The sequence below is a fragment of the Artemia franciscana genome, chromosome 7, assembly GCF_032884065.1.
Source record: "Artemia franciscana chromosome 7, ASM3288406v1, whole genome shotgun sequence".
Lineage (NCBI taxonomy): Eukaryota > Metazoa > Arthropoda > Branchiopoda > Anostraca > Artemiidae > Artemia > Artemia franciscana.
The window spans coordinates 36589521-36613433 of NC_088869.1; the positions used below are offsets into that span (position 1 = coordinate 36589521).

General features: G+C 34.7%; 2 protein-coding genes across 3 annotated transcripts in view; one reads left to right on the forward strand and one right to left on the reverse strand.

The window, feature by feature from the left end:
- The window catches only part of LOC136029220 (peptidylprolyl isomerase domain and WD repeat-containing protein 1-like), a 76794-nt gene extending 56714 nt beyond the window's left edge, over positions 1-20080 (forward strand). For both annotated transcript variants that reach the window (XM_065707427.1, XM_065707426.1), the window contains exons 8-13: positions 1216-1408; positions 2615-2751; positions 3486-3580; positions 9592-9783; positions 13743-13894; positions 19826-20080. In XM_065707427.1, the coding sequence (XP_065563499.1) occupies positions 1216-1408; positions 2615-2751; positions 3486-3580; positions 9592-9783; positions 13743-13894; positions 19826-19969 (913 nt within the window). In that variant the 3' untranslated portion in view covers positions 19970-20080. The remainder of the gene's footprint in view (positions 1-1215; positions 1409-2614; positions 2752-3485; positions 3581-9591; positions 9784-13742; positions 13895-19825) is intronic.
- Positions 20081-21012: 932 nt separating this feature from the next.
- Positions 21013-23913, reverse strand: part of LOC136029219 (uncharacterized) — a 65369-nt gene continuing 62468 nt past the window's right edge. The window contains exon 7 of the mRNA XM_065707425.1: positions 21013-22680. Coding sequence (XP_065563497.1) covers positions 22618-22680 — 63 coding nt within the window. The 3' untranslated portion in view covers positions 21013-22617. The remainder of the gene's footprint in view (positions 22681-23913) is intronic.

Genomic DNA, 23913 nt, shown 5'->3' on the forward strand with positions numbered 1-23913 from the left:
GGGGAATTCCAGCATTGTTTACCCTATAGAAGGGGCACTGGATGTTTACAGATACGCGGGAATAGACCCAGAAAAATATAAAGATCCTTCTGAATAAATGCCAAGTCTGTAATTGTGCATTATAAGTTCGGACTAGGTAATTCATGTTATGAAGTACATTTAACCAGGCATTTAACCAGGACTCTAGTTCATAAACCAAAAATCAAGGATAAAACGTAATTTGAATGTATCATCATATATCAAATTCGTATAAATTCACTTGAAAAACAAAAAGGTATTGATCGGCGCTTACAGTACTATTCTTTGTAACTCCTGTATAAATTAAATCTTAGTCTTTTAAACTAAGATATTTACTGCAAACTAGTCCTCAGGTTCAAAGGAGATACCCCTTCAAATCATTCTTGCCTAGAACTCTAAACACACAAAAGCTTAAAGGCCTGTAAATGCACAGAAAAGAAATAAAGTATTTGTCAATATAATTTAAATTTTTCACAATACTGAGAGTGAGTTAGCAAAAGAGGAAGAATGAAAAGAGCGTAGATAAGAGAGATGTTTTGTCTCAAGAATGTCATATTGAAATGTGCCACTCTTAAGGTCATAGGGTCTTTTGGTAGTGCATTTATTGTCTAGTAACTAATAGCTTTAATTTTTTAATGTATCCATAACATATACTTTGCTATTTACAGATTAGTGAAGAAAACTACCATAAATAAAAAGCAATAACTTGTAATATCAATAAAATAAATAAAGTATCAATAAAAGGCAGTCATTTTTATGATGTATCTTGCAAGCTTCTATCTTTTTTTTCACGAAATTTGATGTTTCTGATAATTATAAACACTCGTACATACGTAGGGGTCTCTATCTTTGATCATAGATATGTTTCTCAATATGAAAAATTGTTTTACAAGATTTTCTTTTTCGTCAAATTTTCAATTTTCTTGAAAATTTTTCTCCCTTATTAAAGCTATTTTTCTAATATTGTATTAATAACTAACAATGTCCATCAGCTTTGGATATATATATATATATATATATATATATATATATATATATATATATATATATATATATATATATATATATATATATATATATATATATTATATATATATATATATATATATGTATGTATGTATAAATATGTGTGTTTGTAAAAATATTTAATTAAATAAAAACTAAACATATTTTACGATGTGTTTTCTTTGCTTTTAGGGCTGCAACGGAAAGGGAGCTGGACAAAAATGATGGCTTGGTTTTTACTTCGATAGTTTACGATGAGACGGGATATTATCTTCTGGTTCCTACTTTAATTGGCGTTAAAATTATTAATCTGTACAGCAATACTTTAGCAAGAATAATCGGTAAGCCGGAACATATGAGATTCCTTCAGGTCGCCCTCTTTCAGGTAGATTTTCATTTTCCTCTGGTCTATTGATTGATTTGTAAAATTATCTCCAATACTTGTGAGAAATGGAAAAACTCTCGATTCTTGAAATCGATAGTTCACTTTACCGTAGTTGTACAGCAGAGTTTACTTTCATCTTACCGTAATTATTTCAAGATTTGTTAACCCTTATGCTCGCCCTTTCTTACCTGATCTTATCATGTCTTTTACAAAATTAAAAAACTTTTGTTTCTTCATATTTGCCATGATAAATACTATAATTTTGTAGAGATAATGTTTGATGAATCTTCAGCCGGAAGTTTTTTTTATTAAGCAAATTTTTGTCACTTTTTTTTTGATTAATTTAAAAAAGTGTTTTAAAAAAATCAAAGGAAAGTAAAGAACTATTTGAACACCTAAAACGAGTGAAAATAAAATCATCCAATAAGCCAAATTTCCAAGTAAAGTAAAATTTATTTGTTAGGGTCGAAGTCCTGAGCTGCCACATTTTTTTTGTGAACAACACCGATAAAGGAGGTGCCCCTAAAAATGGACCATAAAAAGTTATCCATCGTGTGATGAGTCAAAAAGGTCTAAAAACTATGCCAGAACCTTAGAGAGCTCAAAAAACACTCGCATTTATGGTTTAAAGATTTAGTGCCTCGGATCTCTTCTGGTGAAGTAACTTTTTTGAAGTATGTTTGCTTTTTCAGTTGTATACTAAATTTATATCTGCAAATCTATATGTACGAAGCAACGGCCCTTGTAAAACGGACGAAGATTTGAGTATAGCCAAGCCAAAAGAGGGTCTTAACGAGTTATTAGTATATATGTAAGCTTCGTTAATATTGAAGTTATGTACCAAAAGTTATTAGCATACGAAAATTTATGTTATTTTAGATAAAAACAAGGTATAATACCATAAAAAGGAATAAGATCTTGATTAAAATTACATCATGTCTGAGACCCCTGATGGGAAGTTTTCGAGTTCCTGTCAATAAAGATAGGAAATGTAATTTGTGCTTGCTTAAAAGTATTTTAGAGTGCAACAAATCCATTTTGTAGTCAAATGTATTTTATGAAGACACTAGGAAAGAGGTTTGAGGATGGTAGTCCCCCACACTATCCTAATGCTATGTTCGTTTTAAGTTTTAGTGGTTTTCGTTACAGCCTTTTGAAAAAAAATCTTGTTTTGTATTTTTAAGATAATTAAATCTTCCTCTTCAGGGAAAACCAAAGAAGCATGGAGCTGCATCAACGATTGAAATTGAAGCAGCTGATAACCCAGCTTTTGAAAAAGTTGAAAGTGATCCAACCTTGTTTTGTACAGCATTTAAGAAAAATAGATTCTTCATTTTTTCAAAGTAAGTACTTAAAGTTTATTCTGAAGTAATCGCCTACGTTTGAGCTTATTAATGTTTTTCTATTGCTTTTTTTAAGCACTAGTGCAATATATGCAGAATCTAAAACCTAAAAATTCTATATATTAAAAATAATGACTCAGAGAAAAAGGTTTACTCTAAAAGTTTTATTTTATATTGTAAAAAAAACCGTTTTCTGTGTCCAATAAGGAAGAAAAGATACTCCCGACAAAAAGAAACTATAAAAAGAAAAAAGATAGACAAATACTGGTTTAGTCTATTGACAACGACAGCAATGATTAATTTATAATCGTTTTTATTACTGAATTTGCTTAACAAGCCAGTATTTATGATCAATAACATAAATCGGAGCTATTTATGTTTTTATGTCCTCTTATTCAAAGAACTCTACTATGAGAATTTTTTTTTAATAGGTGTCAAAATGTATTAAGTAGCAAAAGCTCTGTTTGGGATTTATAGTTTTATTTACCTATTGAATGCAATGTTCTGGTTTATTGTTTTTTTTGTGTATAGTCTTTTATTTACAAATAATTTACAATAGCTTCACTAGAATAGCTGGTTTAGCAAGTTTCCGCCGTAGACATAATTCATACTCCATCAACTACTGTACACATAAAATGATTCGTCCAAGGAATCCCTGATAATTTATAACACTTGTTTTTGTTTTCTTTAATTTAGTTAGTATTATCCGACTAATTCTCTCCGTTCATTTTCAGAAGAGAGCCTATAGATGTGAAAGTTGGGGCTGAAAGAGATATTTTTAATGAAAAACCGTCTAAAGAGGATATGGTTGCAGCAACTGACGCAATCGGTAAGTTTAGTTTAGCAGATTATTGTGTAATATCAATCAATCAATAAATATTTATTAATTCAAATTAAAAATATACAAAAATAATATTATGCCCCAACAGAGAGCAGAGCTCGTAAGGCTGGGGCAGTACAAATGCATAGAAAAAAAAGACAACGTCTCATCATACTAATAATTCCAAAAAGAGAGAAAAAAAACTAAGACAAAAAAAAAACATACAAGGAAGGAGATCATAGAGGAGGCCACCCCAGCGCAAGAACACATACTAAAATCTATTATTAATCAATCCCGACATCCAGGCAAAGAATTATTTTTGAAATATGTTTTTTCAAAGAAAATCGACTTATGAAACTTCGGGACATTTCTACTAAGTTAAGTTTATTTACAATATGAGGAATCTGGTGTCTGATTGAGAATCTAGCTCTTTCTGATTTGATTGGCGGAAGGCGATACTTCTTGGAGCGGATGCCTTTGGCAGGTGAAATGGGAGTCCCGGTTATACCCAAATCATGGAAATAATTTGCTGAGGATTGGATATCATAATACCACATTGCTCTATGCACGTCCTTCAATTGTTTGAGATTAAGTATATTGAGAAAAATATATAAAGTTTGGGTTTCTGACAGATTTTCAAGCCTCATAGGGCGATGAACAAAAGTACCCAGAATTCTAATTGCCTTAATTTGAATTATCTGAAGAGGATGCAGATGGACCATAAATGTGTTGAGATAAACTTTGGGGCAATAATTAAGATATGATTCAATTAGAGAATGGAATAAAATTTTAAAGATGGAGAAAGGAAACACCTGTTTCAATCTATGAAGACAACCTAAGTGATGGGCAAGTTTCAATCTCAAATAATCAGAATGCTTACGGAAAGATAAAAGCTCATCGAGAATAATCCCAAGGTAACGAAATGAATGTACTCTTTTATCCTACTTTGATTTACAATTAACTCATCTATGGTAATTTTATTTATCGCCCGTTGTGACCACCCGAAGATCATGAATTCAGTTTTAGAAAAGTTCGGAGCTAGGCAGTTACACGCAAACCATTTATTCAAAGATTTCATTGCTGTCACCGTTTTTTCAACCAACAAAGATGGGGTTTTAGCTTTTACTGTCACAGCCGTATCATCTGCAAAAATTACTGCTAAGCTATTATCTTGGGGTAAACACCTTGGGAGGTCGTTTATACAGATCAAAAATAGTAATGGCCCCAATACTGATCCCTGGGGGACTCCAACATCATCAATAACGATATGGCTTGATAGATGTCCATTTATTTCTACCTGAATTTTTCGATCATACAGCTAAGATTTTATTAGATCTAGGCCTTTACCTCTAATACCTGTGTTATTAATTTTTTCCATCAAGATTTCATGGTTTAGTGTATCAAATGCCTTTTTTATATCATAGAAGAGAGCTTACACATGATTATCATCATTTAGTGAATCAATAATCTCTAAGATTAGCGCAGCAACAGCTTGTTCAGTGGAATGACCCGACCTGAATCCAAACTGATTTTTTGTAAATAAATTCCTTTTATTAAAATAGAATACAATTCTTTTTTGAATAATATTTTTCTAGAACCTTAGATATTGGAGAAAGAATAGCTATTGGGCGGTAGTTGCCTACATCTGTCTTATCACCTTTCTTATGAATTGGAATAACTCGTGCAGATTTCCATACTTCTGGAAAGATCCCTGATGATATAGATACGTTTAAAATATGAAGCAATGGGACATGCATTACACAAGCAAGCTCTTTCAGAATATTTGTGGAGAGCCCATCTAGACCTAGGGAATTGCCACGTTTTAAATTCGTAATTACTTTCTGGAATTCACCGAAAGTAACAGGGGCCAGGAACATACTAGAATTTTCGGATGACGGTAGATAATCTTTATATGAACCAAATAAAGATTCAGGGGATTCCAGATCAGCAGTAGCACTAAAATGGGAAAAGTAATTGCAAAAATAATCTGCAACAACATCCTTCCTCTTCAATTCAACACCACTTTCATTTATGATCACTTCAGGATGTGATGTCTTAGTATTGTTTCCAATTTTTTCCTTGATTAATTTCCATGTAGTCCGAGGTGAATCCGATTTTTTAAATGAATTTTCATAATAAATTTGTTCACTTGTTCTAAGAATTTTAACCAGCAAATTTTTATAATTTTTGAATCGCTCTACATTATGAGCTGAGGGGTATTTCATTTTTATCTTATAGAGTCGATTTTTTTCCTTGATAGATTTTAAAAGCGATAAACTTATCCAAGGTTTTTTGGGTGAGTTTCTTTTCCGGTATGTAGCTCTAAATGGGCAACGAAGATTCAGTTTCTCGTTCAGAATTCGATAAAATACATCCAAATATGTATTTGGATCATTCTCGTTAGTAACTTCACTCCAATCTATATCGCTAAGACTAGGTTTCGGTTCATTCCTATTTACTTTTGAAAAATTTCTCCTTTTCATAGGGTTTTCTTTATTGGCTATCTTTTGCGCTCTGAAGTTAGACATTAAAATACAATGATCAGACGTATCTTCCATAACCACGAATGTAGCCTCACATGGATAAGGTGCAAAAATGTTATCAATCAGTGAGAATGATGAATTTATAATTCGTGTCGGAATAAAACATACCGGGCTCATACCATGTGAAAGGTTACATTCTAAAAACTGAAGGACATGTTGGTCAATCCTTTGCAGGCTTGATGGGAGGCATCCCATTAAGTCAATATTGAAATCCCCAAGGATAAAAAAGGGCACTCGAAGATTTGATATCACGCTTAACATATTTTCAAATTTGTCAATAAATTCTGCCATGCTAGATGAGGGAGGACGATAAATTACAGTAATTAAAATTTTTTCATTATTTGGTAAAAAACATTCAACAATACAGCTTTCAAAAACCATCTCAGTATTCAGATATTGAAATTCTTCTCTCATTCGCGCCGGAATATAATTTTTAGCTAGTATTGCTAAACCACCTTGATTTTTTTATTTCTGCTTACGTGAAAGAATTGGAAATCGCCAATATTAATCTTATTTTCCGAGTTTTCATCTAAAAATGTTTCACAAACCCCAAGAATATCCGTGCCCGATTCAAATAAAAAATTTTCAGTCGCACCTTGCCCACTCCTCCAACCACGACAGTTCCAAAAAGACATTCTCCTCATATTTTGGTTTTTATGAGTTATTTTATGAGAAAAAAAATTTATTTGGGGGGGGGGACTAAAATAGAGTTTAACATTTCATCATTATCATGGGCTAGGGGCGTTTGGAATACACTACTAAAGAGGGCTGATTTTCTTTCAAATTCTTCCAGTCTAGATGCAGGGATCCCACGAGCTTGATTAACCATTATCGTTCATTGACCTCACGCCAAGGAGTACCCCCCATGCCTCTCCCACTGAAAACTAAAAGCACTAAAATTCACAGATAATTCAACATGAAATACGAAAGAAAAAACAACACGAGAATCCATAGACACTGTAAGTACCAAAATGCAACAACCAAGCAAACACTCTCTCCAAACTACAACTAAATGAACAAAAAAGAAAAAAGCACACAAAAAACTTTCTTCACTCGTAATTTTGTTACTACCCCTCATTTCATTCAAATTATCCCTTCGCGCGTCCAACCCAACCTTCAAACAAATCAAATACAGAAAATAACTGAAAAAAAAGGAAAAAAGGAAAAAATTTTACTTTTCCATAGAACTTCCAAATCCACCCCTATGAATATCAACTCTATGAGGGATATGCGCCAAAACTGAATCCATAAAATCCTTATTTACTTTGTCAACAGTCACTTTTAGAGGCTCAGTGTTTGGACACTGGCGTATACACAAAAGTGGCGGGATCGATTTCGTCACCCAAATATCCCCACGATTAACTCCACTGTTGAGTAATTTTAACCTCACAGCAAATAATTTTCTTCGAACTTCTCGGACCGATTGTGGGGCATCATCCGTCACAAAGATATTAGAATGCTCTAAAATTGACTTGTTTTTCAACCTCCTAGCGTTTTTCAATATAAGAATTCGGGCTTCTTTTCTTGCAACTTCCACTTTGATAAATTTTTTTTCACGGTTAATGTCTACCACTGAATATTTAAAATCCAAATTCAAGCCAATTCCATCAGTAATTACTCTTTCAAAGATTTTTTTAGCTGATTCTTCATCATTAACTATGTCATAATGTCTAACATTTTCATAGCATCTCATTTCTTCGTCATATTAGTTCTATTAAGAGCTTTTACCTATTTTAACCTTTAAAACACCCCCCCCCCATGTTTTTACCAATACTTGGAACATTTTTCTACCATTAAACGGGAATTAAATCCCAGATTCTCTGGACTCTCTAGACCAGAAGTTTTCAATTGAAATGCACGGGCACCTTGTGCCCCGATAAAGGATCACCAAGATGATCCTAGAAAGGATTCCAATAAGAATACTAAAATTGTACTTATATTGATAATTAATTCACTCAAGCAATTTATAGCCTACTGTATAACTGGTCGAAGATCATGTTATCAGACTCGGAGAAATCTAGATCTGGGAAAAGCTTGGGAACCCAAGCTCAAGACTCTTATTTGAGAACGGCAAATTCTGTTTTGTCTATCAAAGGCTACGAAAGCTTGAAACTTTATGCATCGAGAGGCTACCAAGCTGAAATTAGAATTTTTCATATTAAACTTATTCAGAATCCCTTCTTGTTTGATCCAAGTGAAATGAAGCAAGCGTTAGCCAAAAAGTAAACAGAAGCTTTGGATTAAAAAAGTGTCAAATTTAACAAATTATTTGATAGTTTTAAATAAAAGTAGGTGATTTGGATGCATCATAGTCAACTCAACAGCGTTTATTTAGTAAAGAGGGGTGCGCAAAAATGATGTAAATATTTTTCCTAACGCAGCTGTAAACAAATTAAATCACAAGAACCGAAGAAAAAAACATAATATTCTTCAAAAAAAAAGAAAAAGAAGCCAGTCCTGAGCTATATTTTCTTCAAATTTTAAGGTCGTAATTGTTTCGAAAAGGGATCCTTTAGTCTATTCCTGTAACAAAAAACTTCTACCCTCCCCACTTTGTGTAGCTATTTGTGTTAGTTATTCGTAACGATTAAAATGTAACTCATGTTGTTTAAAAAAGGAAATAAAATTTAGATAAATATAGAACAAAACGAACAAACATTTTGTTCTTCCAAATGTCAGAATTCTATAGAGCTGTCATAGTTGGACTCTCAAAAGCCAAGAAATTCATAAATCTTATTGGTTGTTTTGATGTTTCGCTATTCGTTAATTTATTTATTTTTTTTGTCTGTTTAATCCAACTGTAGGGACCAGTCTATCTTGGTAAGTTGTTCAGTGACTAGTTCAAATAGAATTCTAGTGGGAATGAAATTCCTGTGGTAGTGTAGTGAGATTGAGCTCGTCTTGGTAATACGGGACCTGGAGTTCGACTGAACTGTAGCAACGCTCTGCAAGGCTCGGGGTACTATTCTGATGATAAGATTGTGCGAATGTGTCTCCAAAATGATCCATGAAACAACAAAAAGATGGTTTTATACGTCCCTTCAGAATAATTCATCTTTTAATAGCTTTAATGCAACGGCTGTTTCATTGTTTCGGTGTATCGATCATTTCGTCACTGCAAATTTAAACCAACCCTCATGAAGTGTGGAGTATGCCCTGGGTGCTTCAGGAGAGACAGGTGGTCTAAAGTAAGGTTTTTGAAGAGAAACTGATTCAATGATAAACAGACCATTATAAAAAACAGACAAACATACCTCATCTAATCCAAATGCATAGCAGGAACTAAAAACGGGGGGGGGGGACGGGATAAGTCTGTGTATTCTTTTTTTTATATTTTTTCTACTGTAATAGTTTTTTGCGAGTGGTCTTGCGTAACCCCTCCTAGCATCGAGCTTCAACTGGCTATTTTTCAAATTTTTATTTATTTCACGATGTATGTTTTTTATGTGTAACTATCTATAACGATTTGTCTTGTAGGCATGGGTCAAAGACTATATGAAACAGCCGTTCTTCACTCATCATTGGGTGATATAACTATTAAACTTTTTGGCAAAGAGTGTCCGAAAACAGTGGAAAATTTTTGTGTTCATTCAAAAAATGGGTACTACAATGGACACATTTTTCATCGAGTCATCAAGCAGTTTATGATTCAAACAGGAGACCCCACAGGTATTGTTCTGGTTAACATATAAGATTTGCAACATCAAACTTCTTTATTTTTCATAAAATTATTACCAAATACAGGCAATACTGTGCTTCAGTATACAGAAGATTCCATTTTGATGTCGTTTTTTTGTTGTTTCGTGTGGAGTTTCAATAAGAATTTTAGAATTGCTTTGCTAGATTACTTATTTTATTGCTATAATAATTGCATGGACCACATACAATCCACAGCTGGATTAGTCTAGAATAATGTATTCTGTGCAATATTATTTTACGATTTTATACATTATTAATTTCATAACTAGAATTTTATTGTTGAAAGATTTGTACAGGAGCTACTATAAAGTGCCTGCTTATATCTAAGAGGGTTTTCCATCAGTCAAGATTTAATCTTGAAAAAATGCACTGTTTAATCTTTAGAAAAATCTTCCTGGGTTGAGAGTCATCCTTTTGCCAGTTAGGATTTTATTTGGATTTTAGAGTTCATGATACTATAATTATAATCTATACTGTAACGTGCTTCTTTTCTTCTTTCTTTTGCTATATAAATGAGTGGACCAATTACACTGAAATTTGGCAAAAGTGACCCTGGCTGTCAGGAGATCTGGAGGGGTTATGAAGGGGAGGGGGTAGTAATGTGTTACGCTTCGTTTAGCATGATCATTATGGGTGCGACTTTATCTTGCAAGAGAAGGTGTTATGGGTAAATGTTCTTTATGGTAGGGGGTCAAAAAGAGCCCATGAGTCTGATTTCAAGTATTTATATTATATTTGTCTTCCACAAAGTGTAAATGGCGAGAATTTACATACTGGTCAGGTAGAAGCTTTGGCAAAAGCATTTTTCTCCGCCTCTTCCTTTGAAGAGAAGGAACTAATGTTCCAGTCTTTTCTGCGCGAAGCTAAAATAATTCAGCTTTTAAACATAACCGTGTAACGCAGAAAAATTTGGAGTATAACCCCTTGTACAGAAACCAGACTTGTTTTCTAGCCCACAGGGGTATTCCAAGTAAGAACTTGGCACACTGAAGAAACAAACTATTGCAGCATCTTCTTATCAGACACAGTACAAACATTTCAAAAGAGCAACACAGCTAGCAAATGGGACATAGCCAACAAATTACACAGCTTTGATGTTATATTTTTTTATTTCATCTTTCATAAAGAATTAGCTCACCATATGTCTCACAAAGCTTTGAACCAGAAATGATAATTTCTCCCAGAAATGATCTTGAATCAGTAGTCAGAGGAAATTCATATTCAAAAGGAAATTCTAAGTTCTTATGTGTTTGTGTGTGTGTATTTTAGTTAAAAAAGAGATGACACCAAAGCAAAGTTGGGCTTTCTCTCTCAAAGTATTTTTGCCTAAATAGTGCCAAATGCTGTCAAACTAAAATTCTGAAATTGTCTTATTGTTCTAAAACTATAAGAAGGTTATTGGAATAACCTCCTGATTAGAGAAGTTATACTGGCTTGTTGTGTTGTATTTGCCCCTAAACATACAGGGTTTGTTCGGAACGTAGATGGACTGAAGGAGAGAAGGAGAACAAATGAATTTTGACTCATTGACTTAAAAGCTTTCAAGATATCGTCTTTATCAGCACAGCGCTTGCAGTGACTCTGCCAATCATTGAAAGCTGCCTACAACACAGAAATTGAAATGCTCTTCAGCTCCCTTGTTACACCCCTGATTTGGCCTGGACTGAGCCGTGGTGTCATAGTCCCATGATCTTTTTGAGTCAGGGGAAGAGGAAGAAGCCCGAAGAAGTAACATCAGGGCTGTAGGAAGGCTGAGGAAAATGCGTGGTGCTATATTTGGTGAAGAAGTCAATGACAATAAAGGTAATGTGGATGCATGCATTTTCATGATGGATTCTCCATTGTCCATCAATGAATGGACAGACGCGAGCGAATTTTCTTCAGATCATTATAAGTACTTCCACTCAGTATTTATTGTCTGACCAGGTGGCATAAAATCTTGCAAAATCTTTTTACAGTCGAATAAAGATCGATCAGCGGGAATTTATTTTTACCTTGCTCATTTAGGTTCTTTTTCTGGCGAGGTGGGGTGGGCGTGTGGTCTTCAGGTATTTGTCGCTTTATTGCAGGGTTGTAGTTAAAATCTACGAAAGTCATAAGACATCATTGTTTTTTTCGGCGTCAATTATCCTTTGGCATCAATTCTGCACCAACTTCTCTGATTCCAAAGTTTTTGTGACACCTTTTTGTCCAATAGTTTCTGGCTATAATCCGCATAGTTTCTGGTTATAATTCTCATTTAGTGTTCTAGTATAATCCGCAAAGCTTCTCTGTTGTTAATAATCTAAGGATTTTGCGCTTTTACTGTTTTTCTTACTTTTTAGCTGTTGAAGGGCATCCTAACTGTTGTCATTTTCAATTTGCTCTCTTCGATCTTGAAGAAATTTGTGCTGTTCGAAATGTTTGATCAACGTATAGCACTGCTTTTATAATTGTTCTGTGTCATGTCTTGAGTCTCACTAGCAGTTTTGTCCAGTTTAAAACACAACCGCGTTGCACTGGTCCAACAAACGATTTACTGTGAAGTTGACAAAGTACTTGGAAAAAAGTTCCTTCGGAACTCAACTAAACACCACACCATGAACACATGGAGGCCACTTTTGACGGATGTGCTGGTAGCCAAGATCCCACACCACCCATCTAGAACAGCAACATCCCCAACCTTAACTACAATTTTCTGGGAAAAAATCAGTCCACTTCTTTTTGGATAAACCTTGGGTATACAGTTCATAAAAATCGAACCTCTATTATAATTTGTTTATACAGTAAAGTTAACGGTTTATTATTATTACGTTTGTAACATTTATGAAGAATAACTTGTTGCTCACTAGCCATTGGGATATAGGTCAGTGGATTTGTCGTTGAAAAGGGAATACCTAAAGCCTCAGATCGGGTATTTCTAGGCCTACGCTTTCAAGTTTTCCATGAAATATTTTTCAAAAAGATATTGAAGGTTGTGTGGGGTCTGACTCTTGAACCCTGTAGCTTGAAAGAATAAGTAGAATTAAGCCACCCCTGTAGGATAAGTGGTTTGTAAAAGATTATATCACTTTGCTGAAATTCTTTACATTATAACTTATTATTAGAGCTTTAGTTTGGTAGTATTGGAAAAAAAGTGTATGGTAAATAGAGGAGGATTAAAGGGGTTATAGTCTCCCTCCTATGTTGAAACATTTCTATTCGTTTTAAATTTTAATGTAACTCTTTAATTCCATTAAAAAAAAAGTTTTTCAGCTTAATAAAGGATCTAAGTGACGACTAGTACATTTGATTCATGTTTTTTTTTAGATAAAATGACCCACGGTAAAATTCTAAAAAATAATGGTCACAACAAAGCCTATTTCGGACTTGAAACGGTTCTTTTAAGGATGGAGCATGGACGAATGCATGGCTGGTTAATTTCAGTTTTAACAAACCACAAGAGCTCCCTTTAGCTAGAGCTAGACAGTCGTGGAATTTCACAGATTTGATTTGCAAAGATGAGAGCATTTCAGCTTTCGCCGATACAGTGAACCTTTCTATGAAAAAAATATCAATTGCATATCAAATGCTATTTCTGGCACAAAGCAAGGAAGAGTCCCAATTTTTTGAAACACATATGCCTCACTGCTTAAAATGAAACTTCTGAAAGAAAGAAGCTTGAAAGCTTAGCGTATTTGGTATTAATAAAAAATAAAATGAATTAAAATCGTAAAGTTTATCTAATCTTCTAAAACGGAAATATATAACCTGCTCAAAAATCATGTTTTATTCTATTTTAATATTTCTAATAACTTTGACGAAATTTACCCTCACGAATTTCTTTCAAAAGAAAAACATTTGACAATTTTTTTAAAAACAAATTTAGATAATAAAGTCAATGGGGATTCAAGGATAGTCTCTAGCTAAATTATAAGTTTTGGCATTTTTAAGCTTTAATTTATTTTCAGGAACTGGAACCGGAGGTGAAAGTATATGGGGTGGTGAATTTGAAGATGAATTCCATCCTTCATTGCGACATGATCGCCCATACACTGTAAGCATGGCTAATGCAGGACCCAGTACCAATGGGTCTCAATTTTTTATAACTGTCATACCAACTGTGAGTATGAGACTTAATAAGCCAAAAATTTTCTGTGTTAATTTAATTATTAATAATTACAATAATTGTCTACCGCCATATCGATCGTTTATTAAAGGCAAATCGACTACTAAGTATTTAGGTTCAATTTATGGGATGATTAGGTATTTGAAGAACGCACAGGCTTAAGAATTGCGGTGGTAATCAACTTCTTTACGAAGAAAATTAAGTGAAGAAGAAATAGCTCAAGCTAACACTTTGTGTGCCTTGTTCAACGGAAAAGTTTCTAATGAGAAGTCTTATATTTACCTTTATATCCCTTTGTCTGAACTGATGAAGGACGCATTCTTGATATGATTCGTTTCAGTTTTCAAAACGAATGATTGAGTAAAAAAAATTTTTCTTGCAAGAAAAAAAAGAAGAAAAAAACAATACATTTTTTTAGTTGCTTCTTTTTTTATAGAGTCACAATTAATATTCGGACTGAGAGGGTTTATGAAAAGAAATTTAAGGCCAGAAAGGTTTGTGTGTCCCAGGCTTGGCAGTCCCATCTGTTGTTAGACATCGTCCCACTTGTTTTCGGCTTTCTAGATAAGTTTTAGCGGTATGAGTTAGTACACAATACAACAGACAAACTTCTAAATAGATTGAAAGATATGACGGAATTTCAGTTTTTCAAAACGATGTGTGCAAGTTATCGTCGAGAAGCTCAAATTCTATGTAAAAAAAGAAGAGAAAATGGTTCAAAGTTAAGTTTAATTTGGATAAAATTCATAAATAATTCTGAAGAGTAGAAATGTACTGACTTACTTGACTTATGTCCCATCCGGCCTCTGTGGCTGTATTGGGGCTTCTCCTCTTCTCGAAAGTCGTGTAATATGGCGACGGTTTTTGGTTCTATCTGGTGCTAGACGCAGGAGCTGGGGTAGTTTCTGGCCTTTGGAGTTGTCGTAGCATCTTTTGCGGGGTCGGGTACGAGGTCGTGTGCCATCTACCCGTCTTTCAACAGTGATCTTTGGGAGTTGGTTTGATGACATTCGTTGGATATGCCCAAGCTAGCGGAGTTGCTGACTTTTAATTCGGTCCATGGTAGCGTATGAGCAGTGGAGGAGTTTACGGAGAGCTTCATTGGATACTCAGTCAATGTAGGTGATCCCTGCTATGCGACGGAGGCATTATGTTTCAAATGCGGAGGTTCGCCGTTCGTCATGAGCTTTAGTTGACCAAGTTTCACTCGCATACATAACAATGGGGATTATGAGAGAGTTAAAGAGTTGGATATTTGATAATTTGGATAGTAATTTACTTTTCCAAATTGATGATAGACTCTTTAAGCTCCTGGTTGCAAGGCCAAGTCCACGCCTAATTGATTTTGAGCAATCGTTATTAGTGGTTAAAAGACTGCCGTGGTAGATGAAAGATTCTGCATTTTCATTTTGCTCTCCTTTTATGGTTAGCTGTATAGCTCTAGATGCAGAGTCTCTAGATAAATTCTTGACTTTTGTTTTGGGTGTGCTCACAACCATCCCGAGGGCTTCGGTTGCTGACACTATCCCGTTTGTGTCTGTTTGGAGAAGATGTTCATGACTGTCTGTGTTCACGATGTCGACTACGTACGCTAATTTGTTGACAAGTTTCCGTCCAATGGACTGGTGACTGATAAAGCTGCATTTAGAAACAGATTAAACAGATGAAGGGGTAGGGGGGCAGCCCTGGAAAACACCTGGTGACGTCTGGAACTCTTCTGTCAATCCCTCAGGCGTCTGAATCTGGCTACCGAAATTCGAATATTTGTCTTTGATCAAGGCTACCATGTTCTCGGGGACTCCATAATGCAGAAGCATGTGCCAAAGCCCGTTGCACCATATTAAACCAGAAACCTGTTTAAAGTCAATAAAAAGTAAGAGCAGCTCTTTCGCAGTCTATATATTTTTCTATCAATGGCCGGGTGGAAAATATTTGATCTATATTAGATCGATCTTTTCGGAAGCCGGCCTAATATTCCTCTAAAGTGAGGTCTATCAAGGGTTTGATTCGGTCAAGTGAGTTTTTCGTGAGGATCTTTGCCGGTAGGTTTGTTATACTAATTGGTCTGTAGTTGTGACAGTCGCCTTTTTCGCCCTTTTTGTAAAGGAGGACAATCATGGCTTTCGCCCAGGATCTGGGGAAGTCCCAGACGCCTATTTTGACTACACGAATAAAACACAAGAAAAGGTTAGAGAATTCGGTAAGCTTAAATGAGGGCATTAATGCCTCAAACTCAGACAATTAAAACAAAAGCCAAAAACTCTAGAAAATAACCTAATAAAATCGTTTTGCTTTTGATTCTAAGCTTTTGCTGAATTTTTTCAAACCTAGAATTTTTTTTCTGGAAAGGGGATCCTTGAGGATTTTCAGGGTTAGGGAGTATTTATTGAGTTTGGTGGTTATAATTGCCTTGCCACCAAAGCGAAGGTGCCAATTCTGTCTTACTTTTTTAAAATTTCTATTTCGGATCTTTAGGTAAAGTTATGACGTCCTGTTAGAATTATCAACGCTTTTTCTTTAAAAAAATCCCCAAGTGGTTTTTTCTTAACGAAAAATGTCAAGCTAGACATGGTTACATCACCTTGTCAAGGTTAAATCACAAATGAACAATTTTCAAAAGCCAAGTAAATGAGTTACGGGATTTTTATGCTTGAATGAATTTCGAAAGACTTAGTGAAGTAGGGTTTTCTTGTTTTGCAATCTCGAGGAAAGGCTTGATGCACATTACAAAAGTAAAGAAGAAACAAAAATCAAGCTTGATACTGTCTGAGCCATTTTCGATTTCTCAATGTTATGTTTAGATCTTGAAAACTTGTTTGCCTTACGGCGTGGAAATGTGTCTTGTTTCTTTTATAAAATCAAGATTAATTAATTCAGTCTGACTACAACACTGAAATTCAAAGGGAGAAGGGTGGAAAATTATCAGAATGGTCTATCGTTTGTTCGAAGTTTTAAGCAGGCTGGGCTTCAAATGAAATAGCTAGAGCTTCGGTTGTATTCCTATAAAAAGTTCAGGACACCTACCCATATATCATCAAACTTCTCACATGGTCAGATTTATATGCAAACCAAAACAGAAATTTCAGGTAATTTCTGCTGAGCGAAATTTTCTACACAAATACTCTAAAATTGAAAAATTTAGAATAAAATTTTGGGAGCCAGGGCACTTATTTATTTAGGAAGCAGATGCAACGCATCTTGCTATTAAGAAAAGTTTTTGGAACTAAGAAACGCAATCTCTCCCTGATCATAATAGAATATTGCTCGAGGTTAGAAAATCCCAATAATTAAGATCGCCGGATCGTCTATTTTACTCGTTTTTTTTCAGGTTCTTTAGACGTCTTGTTTTGTTTTCAATTTCTATTATTGTGTTGCGAGAGCAACACTTTGGTTTTGTCCCGTTTTTTTTTTGTTTTTTTTTTTTTTTCCTATGCCGCCGATCTCAGCTTATTCCTGGAAACTGGTAAGGGTCTAACCTGTGCGGTTTTTACGGAAAGTGTGGACCTCAGGCCGGATTGATGAATATGCCATTACATTTTGGAAAGCTCCGTAGAACTCTTGCCTGGGGCCAAAAAGGATGGTTTTTGCTTGTCCTCGAGCCAGAGCCTATGGTGTGCGAAGTGAAGTGGAGTTATATAGCCTATGTCAGAGAGGAGTATCTGAAGTTGTGCAGCCAAGCTTTCGTTTCATCAAACCATGTTTCTGCTTTCGAGTGGAAAGCTCCGTTCTAGCAGGCAAGCAGGCAGGCACCAGTTTCAAATTGAAGATGAACTAAAATCTATAAGTGTTAAATATATGCGGTAGTTCCCCGGCCCCACAGCCAATATATCTTCTTTGAGTGATAAATAGAAAAATTTACAGAAACAAAAAAGTGCGATTTTCCCACGGGTCCGAAAGTGCTGCCATCTATTGTTTCTAGCCATTTCTGTTCGTGATTTCAGCTGACTTTACCATTCTTTTTTTCCTACTTGGGATTGCAATAGAGAAATGGTATCAGATATACCTCTTAAACTTTAAAATTTCTCTCATTGCTAAAGAAATTAGAGCTTATCCTTTGCTCCTTTCTAAGTGGTGGTGTTAGAAAGTTGGCCTCCGGCAAAAAAGTCAACTTTTGAACTAAGACAGATAGAATTTTTTTTTCAATGACAATCGATAGACCTTGATGAGCTGATCAAAGTATATGTCATCCATTTTTTGTTACAAAAATTCCTTCATGACATTCACCAGTTTGAAAGTTTCAAGGGGTTGACAACTTCAGTGGTAAGGTACACACTTGAACCAAAAATAGGCCGATACCAATTGTGAGATATGTAGGGGACTTCCAAGCAACAGTCGATTATTAGCTTATAATCATCTTTGGCAATGAGGGGTTTGCAACTTTTGCTGATTGGTGTACCTATTATCTGTTTCTGGTGTAATTGATGGTAAGAACAACTTGGTTCCCGATTGTAAGACATGTAGGGGAGTTGTAAGTAATAATTGGCTGTTAGGCTACAATGACTTCAGCGACAAGGGGTTTGGAACTTTTGCTAGTTGGTGTACCCATTATTTGTAGAGGAGGCTCACGAGGGGCTACAAATTTGTGCAAATTGGTACACATCTATAGAATCAGGACCCATAAATTACCTGTAATGACTCGCCATCCAATAATAAGTGATCCTGGATGGCGAGTCATTACAGGAAATTTATGGGTCCCTGATGGTATTTTGATTCTGAAAAGTTACAGATAGCTTTATAATACCAACTAGATTACATAAGATAATGTTCCAAGTTTCCATCCGTCACGATGTCTACGATTGAAAAGGATAAAGTTCAACCGGCCGCAAAGTGACATTTAGGGTTCTAGTAAGTAATAATCGGCTGTTAGGTTACAATCATTTTCAGAGATGAGGAGTTTGCAAATTTTGCTTGTTGGTGTACCCATTATTTGTTTCCGGTTGAACTTGATGTCTATCTCGGGAGAGGGACTTGTAAGTAAAAATCGGTTCACTTTAGGCTAGAAATTTGTCCAAATTGGTGCACATTGTATTCGATCCCTGTAAATCTGTCGGTAAGAAAGTTCATATCGATGGTCTATCAATCACTGTAACCTAGAATTAAGATGTTACGCAACGGGTACAAACGATAATACAAAACAATGAGGTAGTTTCGTAATAATTAATAGAATGTCATCTATGGTATTTTGATCCTGAAAAGCTCCGGATAGTTTTATAATTAATACCAACTAGATTATACAAGATATTGTTCCTAGTTTTCATCCGTTACGATGTCTACGATTGAAAAAGATAATGTTCAACTGGCTGCAAAGTCAATTTAGTCCTTTCTTTCAATATTCTTTTGTTGTTGTTTTTTCAACGCTGGGGTGTGATCATGTGATTACTGATTGCGTTCTTCTTTGAACATACTGTTTTAAAAGCTTCGATAGGCTGACAACTTCAGCATTTAACCGATAGCGAAGAAACAAAACCAAAGTGTTGCTCTCGCAACACTTTAATCGGCAAAGCCGGACAAAGGTTGCCGCAACACTTCACGTTGCCCAGGCAACGTAGGTCTAGTTGTATCTTCTTTTCTTGTTTGGTGGAATAGCTGGGAAAATAAAAATTTCATACGGTATCAAATTATTTGAGTGTGAGAAGCCTAATTTGCTTGAAAATATACATGAAATTTTTTAATGTTGTGGAAGGAATAGAATTACTTCAAAATATATCCCAGGCCATAGCTCAAAGTCGTTAAAATTATCGGCCTTCCTTGTAAAGAAAAACAAAAAAAGGCCATTATTGACTGGTAAATAATCATTAGAATTTGTTTTCGCTATTTCAGGCTATAGAGTCACTTGTCATTTTTTTATAGATTTGTTAGAAAATTATCATTACAATTCATTTCAAAAGTGACTTCAATTCACGAATAACTGTTTTTGTTTTTCAGCCGTGGTTAGACAATAAACACACAGTTTTCGGAAGGGTTATCAAAGGAATGGAAGTAGTTCAAAACATATCACAGGTCAAAGTTCACCCTAAAACGGATAAGCCCTACGAGGATGTGAAAATTATTAGTGTCACAGTTCGATAAAAATGGAATGGCCTTTTTCCACAGAACTTTTTTTTATTATTGTCTTATTATGATTTTCTTTCATAAAATTTTGTATTTTTTGTAGCATAAACTGTTACGAAGAACGAATAATGTAAATTGCAGCATGGAATTCAGGAAAGAAGTGAGATTGTTTTAACTCCTTTTACATAATAAAAAAAAAAATGTAATAAATAAGACATGCCTACGTTGCTTAGAAAACTAAGCCATTAAATCTACATTATAATAGCCTACAGCAAAATAGTTTTGCTATAATGTTGCTGTATTTTTTGAAGATGTCTTGCTCTTTACTCCTTGTTTTTACTCTGCCATACCAGAATATTTTCAGCAGTCATGAACCACCTGGTGCAATATTTATACGTTGTACAAGAAAAAGAAATATATCACCATAGTAAGAGACTTGATTTTCTATAAATTGAAGTGGATGGTATCTGATTTTCTTTATTTAAAGCTGTTATGAGACAATATTTTATCTTTTGGGGAGGGGGGGGGGGGGGGAATATCCCGAAATAACGGAACAAATTATATAAGTCTGAAAAGGGTAAATTAATCCTTTAATATATCATTATTCCTCTGGCTGTATACCTTTAATATTGTAATTTTAATGTATGAATGCATATTTGATATAAGACCCTTGTGCTCCTATGCACCATATTCCATATTTTTGCTGTTTTTTTTCCTTTTTGCATTTTTTAGTGTTTCCGAATGTTTTCAGACATACAGAAATCTGCTATTGATTTTCAGCAACTTCTGTGCATCTTTTGCGTGGTAGAATATTTTGACCCGGAGAAAGACAAAATCATAAGAATATGACTATGGGCTGAGCAGTGACCATGGAAGCATGGTAACATCTTTTTTTGAGTAATAATCCACTTCCAGCATTGATGCTTGGGTCTCCATTAATACCTGTATGAATTAATACAAGGAAGTTGCACTAGGTTATCAATCTGTCTAGACTTTGGTGCCAATCTATAGTTTCTTTCAACCTGGAGTAAGCTTGACCTAAACGTCTATGAAAGCAAAAATACCACTTGGATTAACTTTTATTCGACTAGAATTTGAATAACGCGTAACATCTGACTAGAAGTGAAAAAATCACGAGAAAACAATAACACAAAAGACTCCGGTAATTCGGCAAAGAGAAAGCAGTTCTAGGAGAGTTCTCTGCTAAATGTTCGTAACATTAATTTAACATATAATAATCAATTTAACATAAAAAATAATAAAACATATATTTTACATATGAATGAGGTATATACAAATTTTCTTATATTCTTCATGTAACCACCCTTCTCACTAAATAATTCCCTGTATACATGCCAGATGGCAAAGTAGTGTGATATAAGGGCTAGACAGAGCTAGCACTTTCAGGCTAAAAAAAATTATCTTTTATAATTTATAGAATTTTTTTATATCCTCTTTAACCTAGGAAATATAAATAGTAAGTTGGAAAAAACTTGAAACTGAACTCATGGCCTTTGAAATTCAGCTTCATATCCTTGATTTACTATTTTCTGTGGACAGTGTATTTGTTTTAAAGGCGAGCACATCCAATCCCATGACAGGTTTGACGTTTGCTTTAACTCTGAATGCTATTAATCCAGACTGTAAATCCTTCAAATGTGAGTTACATGATTATAATATGTAAATAAAGCCGATTGAGACTAAGATTTTTCTAGTACCCAGATTGAAAATAGATCAAACCTCGGTGTTAGCTCCAATTAGCTCTAGAATCTTTTAAATTCCACTATGAATGGGCCAAACAGCTTGGCGTCAGCTAAATCTCATTTTGAACACAACAATATTTCTCGTTTACTCTTTATGCTGTATAAACTGCTATTCCAATTTATTGAAAATGATTTTTCAGAGTTTTTATTTTGTCATTATTATTGTTTCTTTTTATGATTATAAGCATTAATCTTTTCGTTAATATACACTTAGCGCGCTAGATTTGAAATCCTTTGTCTGTTAGGACAGGGGTTTTAGTCCTGGTATCCCTGGTTATTTGATTTGGAACGGGGGTCAGCGGTGTGACTCTGTAAGCTCAACCAGAGTCGACCCAGCTCTAAACGTGTACCTGAAGAAACTTGAGGAAGTTAATTAGGAAGGATGTGCGAAATCATAGGATGGCTGACTCTCCCCTCCCCCGTCCATTGCACTTTCTGGATGAGTGTCATGAAACGGAGATCAGCACCGTTGTTAGGTTCTATAAAGTCCAATCCCGTCTTCTTAACTATTTGTTGTTGTTTTTTTTACTTCACCCGTAGCGTAACCGTAGGTTTCCCTTTTGGGGAGGGTCCAACTCATTTAGGAGAAGGAGTTCGCCTTAAAGAGTATTTTTATGGCCTCGTTTTAATAAAAAAAAATACATATTTTTGTATTTTTTTTCAAATTCCAAGAAATACGGGATGAACCCGTAAATTCTCCTGCCTTCCCTGACCGTATCACTAGCTTACTATTTCATCGTAAAAAAAAGAAGAAACAGGAAAAGAAGACACTTCATGTGTCAAAAATCATTGCATCAGAAGGTTGCTCTTCAACATTTCTGCTCTTGATTTAGCTTCCAATTTGGCTTAAAAATGAATAAATTCGAATATGCATGATACATTGACTGATGAAAGTGAACCAAGTCAAGAAGGCTGGTTTAGCGACTTAGAGTGGGGTATCGAGTGCATTGAAACGTATTCTTGTGCCTGAAAAGAAGATGATGTATTAATATTAGTTCCTCTGGGAACTTAAAGAAAAATACATAAAAAATAAGCACAATCTTAAAAAACTAGGGATTCAAGGGGGACAGATCGCTTACTAGCCTAATCCTGTTTACGTCCTCTCGTGTATTTGCTTGTGCTATACCATCTTGTTTTGGAAGTTGTAAGGAAAATGGAGTTGAAAATATTGCTGTGGTTAAGGGAATAAGTATAAGGAACAAAATCTAGGTTCTATCCTACCATAATATAGAGAGTCTTTTTGAATTTCTATTTCTAATATTTTTTTCTCGTTTATGGTCTCTGCTTCTTTTAAAAAATATGCTTGTAAAATCGTAAAAAAAAAAAAAAAAAAAAAAAAAAAAAAAAAAAAAAAAAAAAAAAAAAAAAAAAAAAAAGGTTAAAGGTTAAACTGTGCCAAAGTATCACGTTTTGAAAAAATCAAAAGCAGACTTTATAAAAGGAAATAGGAACCTAACGATTTATTGATAATTTTCATGTAATCAAAATTAAATCAATTGAACATAGACTCATAATTAATTTAATATACTTGCCCTTGTCCTTTTAAAAAAACATACTTGCTCTTTTTAAGAATCAAAAGTGATTGGAGAGCACCAAACCTTCACCTTTTACTTTTGCATTAGCTCCTCCCCCCCTTGTAACTCCCCAATTCCTCCGATCATGGAGATAGCCTTTATTGAAAATAGTCGAAAGGTCAATTAAACATTGTTTCATTCTATGGCTTCACTCCGACAGCCCTTGAGGCTGTTTCGAGGCCGAGTGAACCTCGAATTTTGACTTTGGGGAGGAGAGAAAGGTAATTTTTCGTCTCTTCGTTGAGCTTGCAAATAATTCTTCACCGAAAACAATTTGAAGCTAATTTGGGCTGTATCAATTTTTGATCCCAAAAGGCCTACAATTGTTCGTCTCCGATAGGTTTGTAGCTTACAGGGTACCTTGAGAAAGTCTGGTTGACTTCAATGAAAACCAAAAAAATATTCGAAGATTGATTGTATCTATTTGTTTGCTTGAAACTCAGCAAACCAATTTGGTTTGCTCAGATTGGCTTATGGCACAATCAAGACAAAATCCATGGACAAACAAAATTATTGCATTGATTCGTAACACACAAAAAAAATGCAAATTTATCATCTTTTCGATCAGCTACCAACTTATAGGGTATGTTTACTGGGCCAAATAAACCTGTGATGAATAAATATT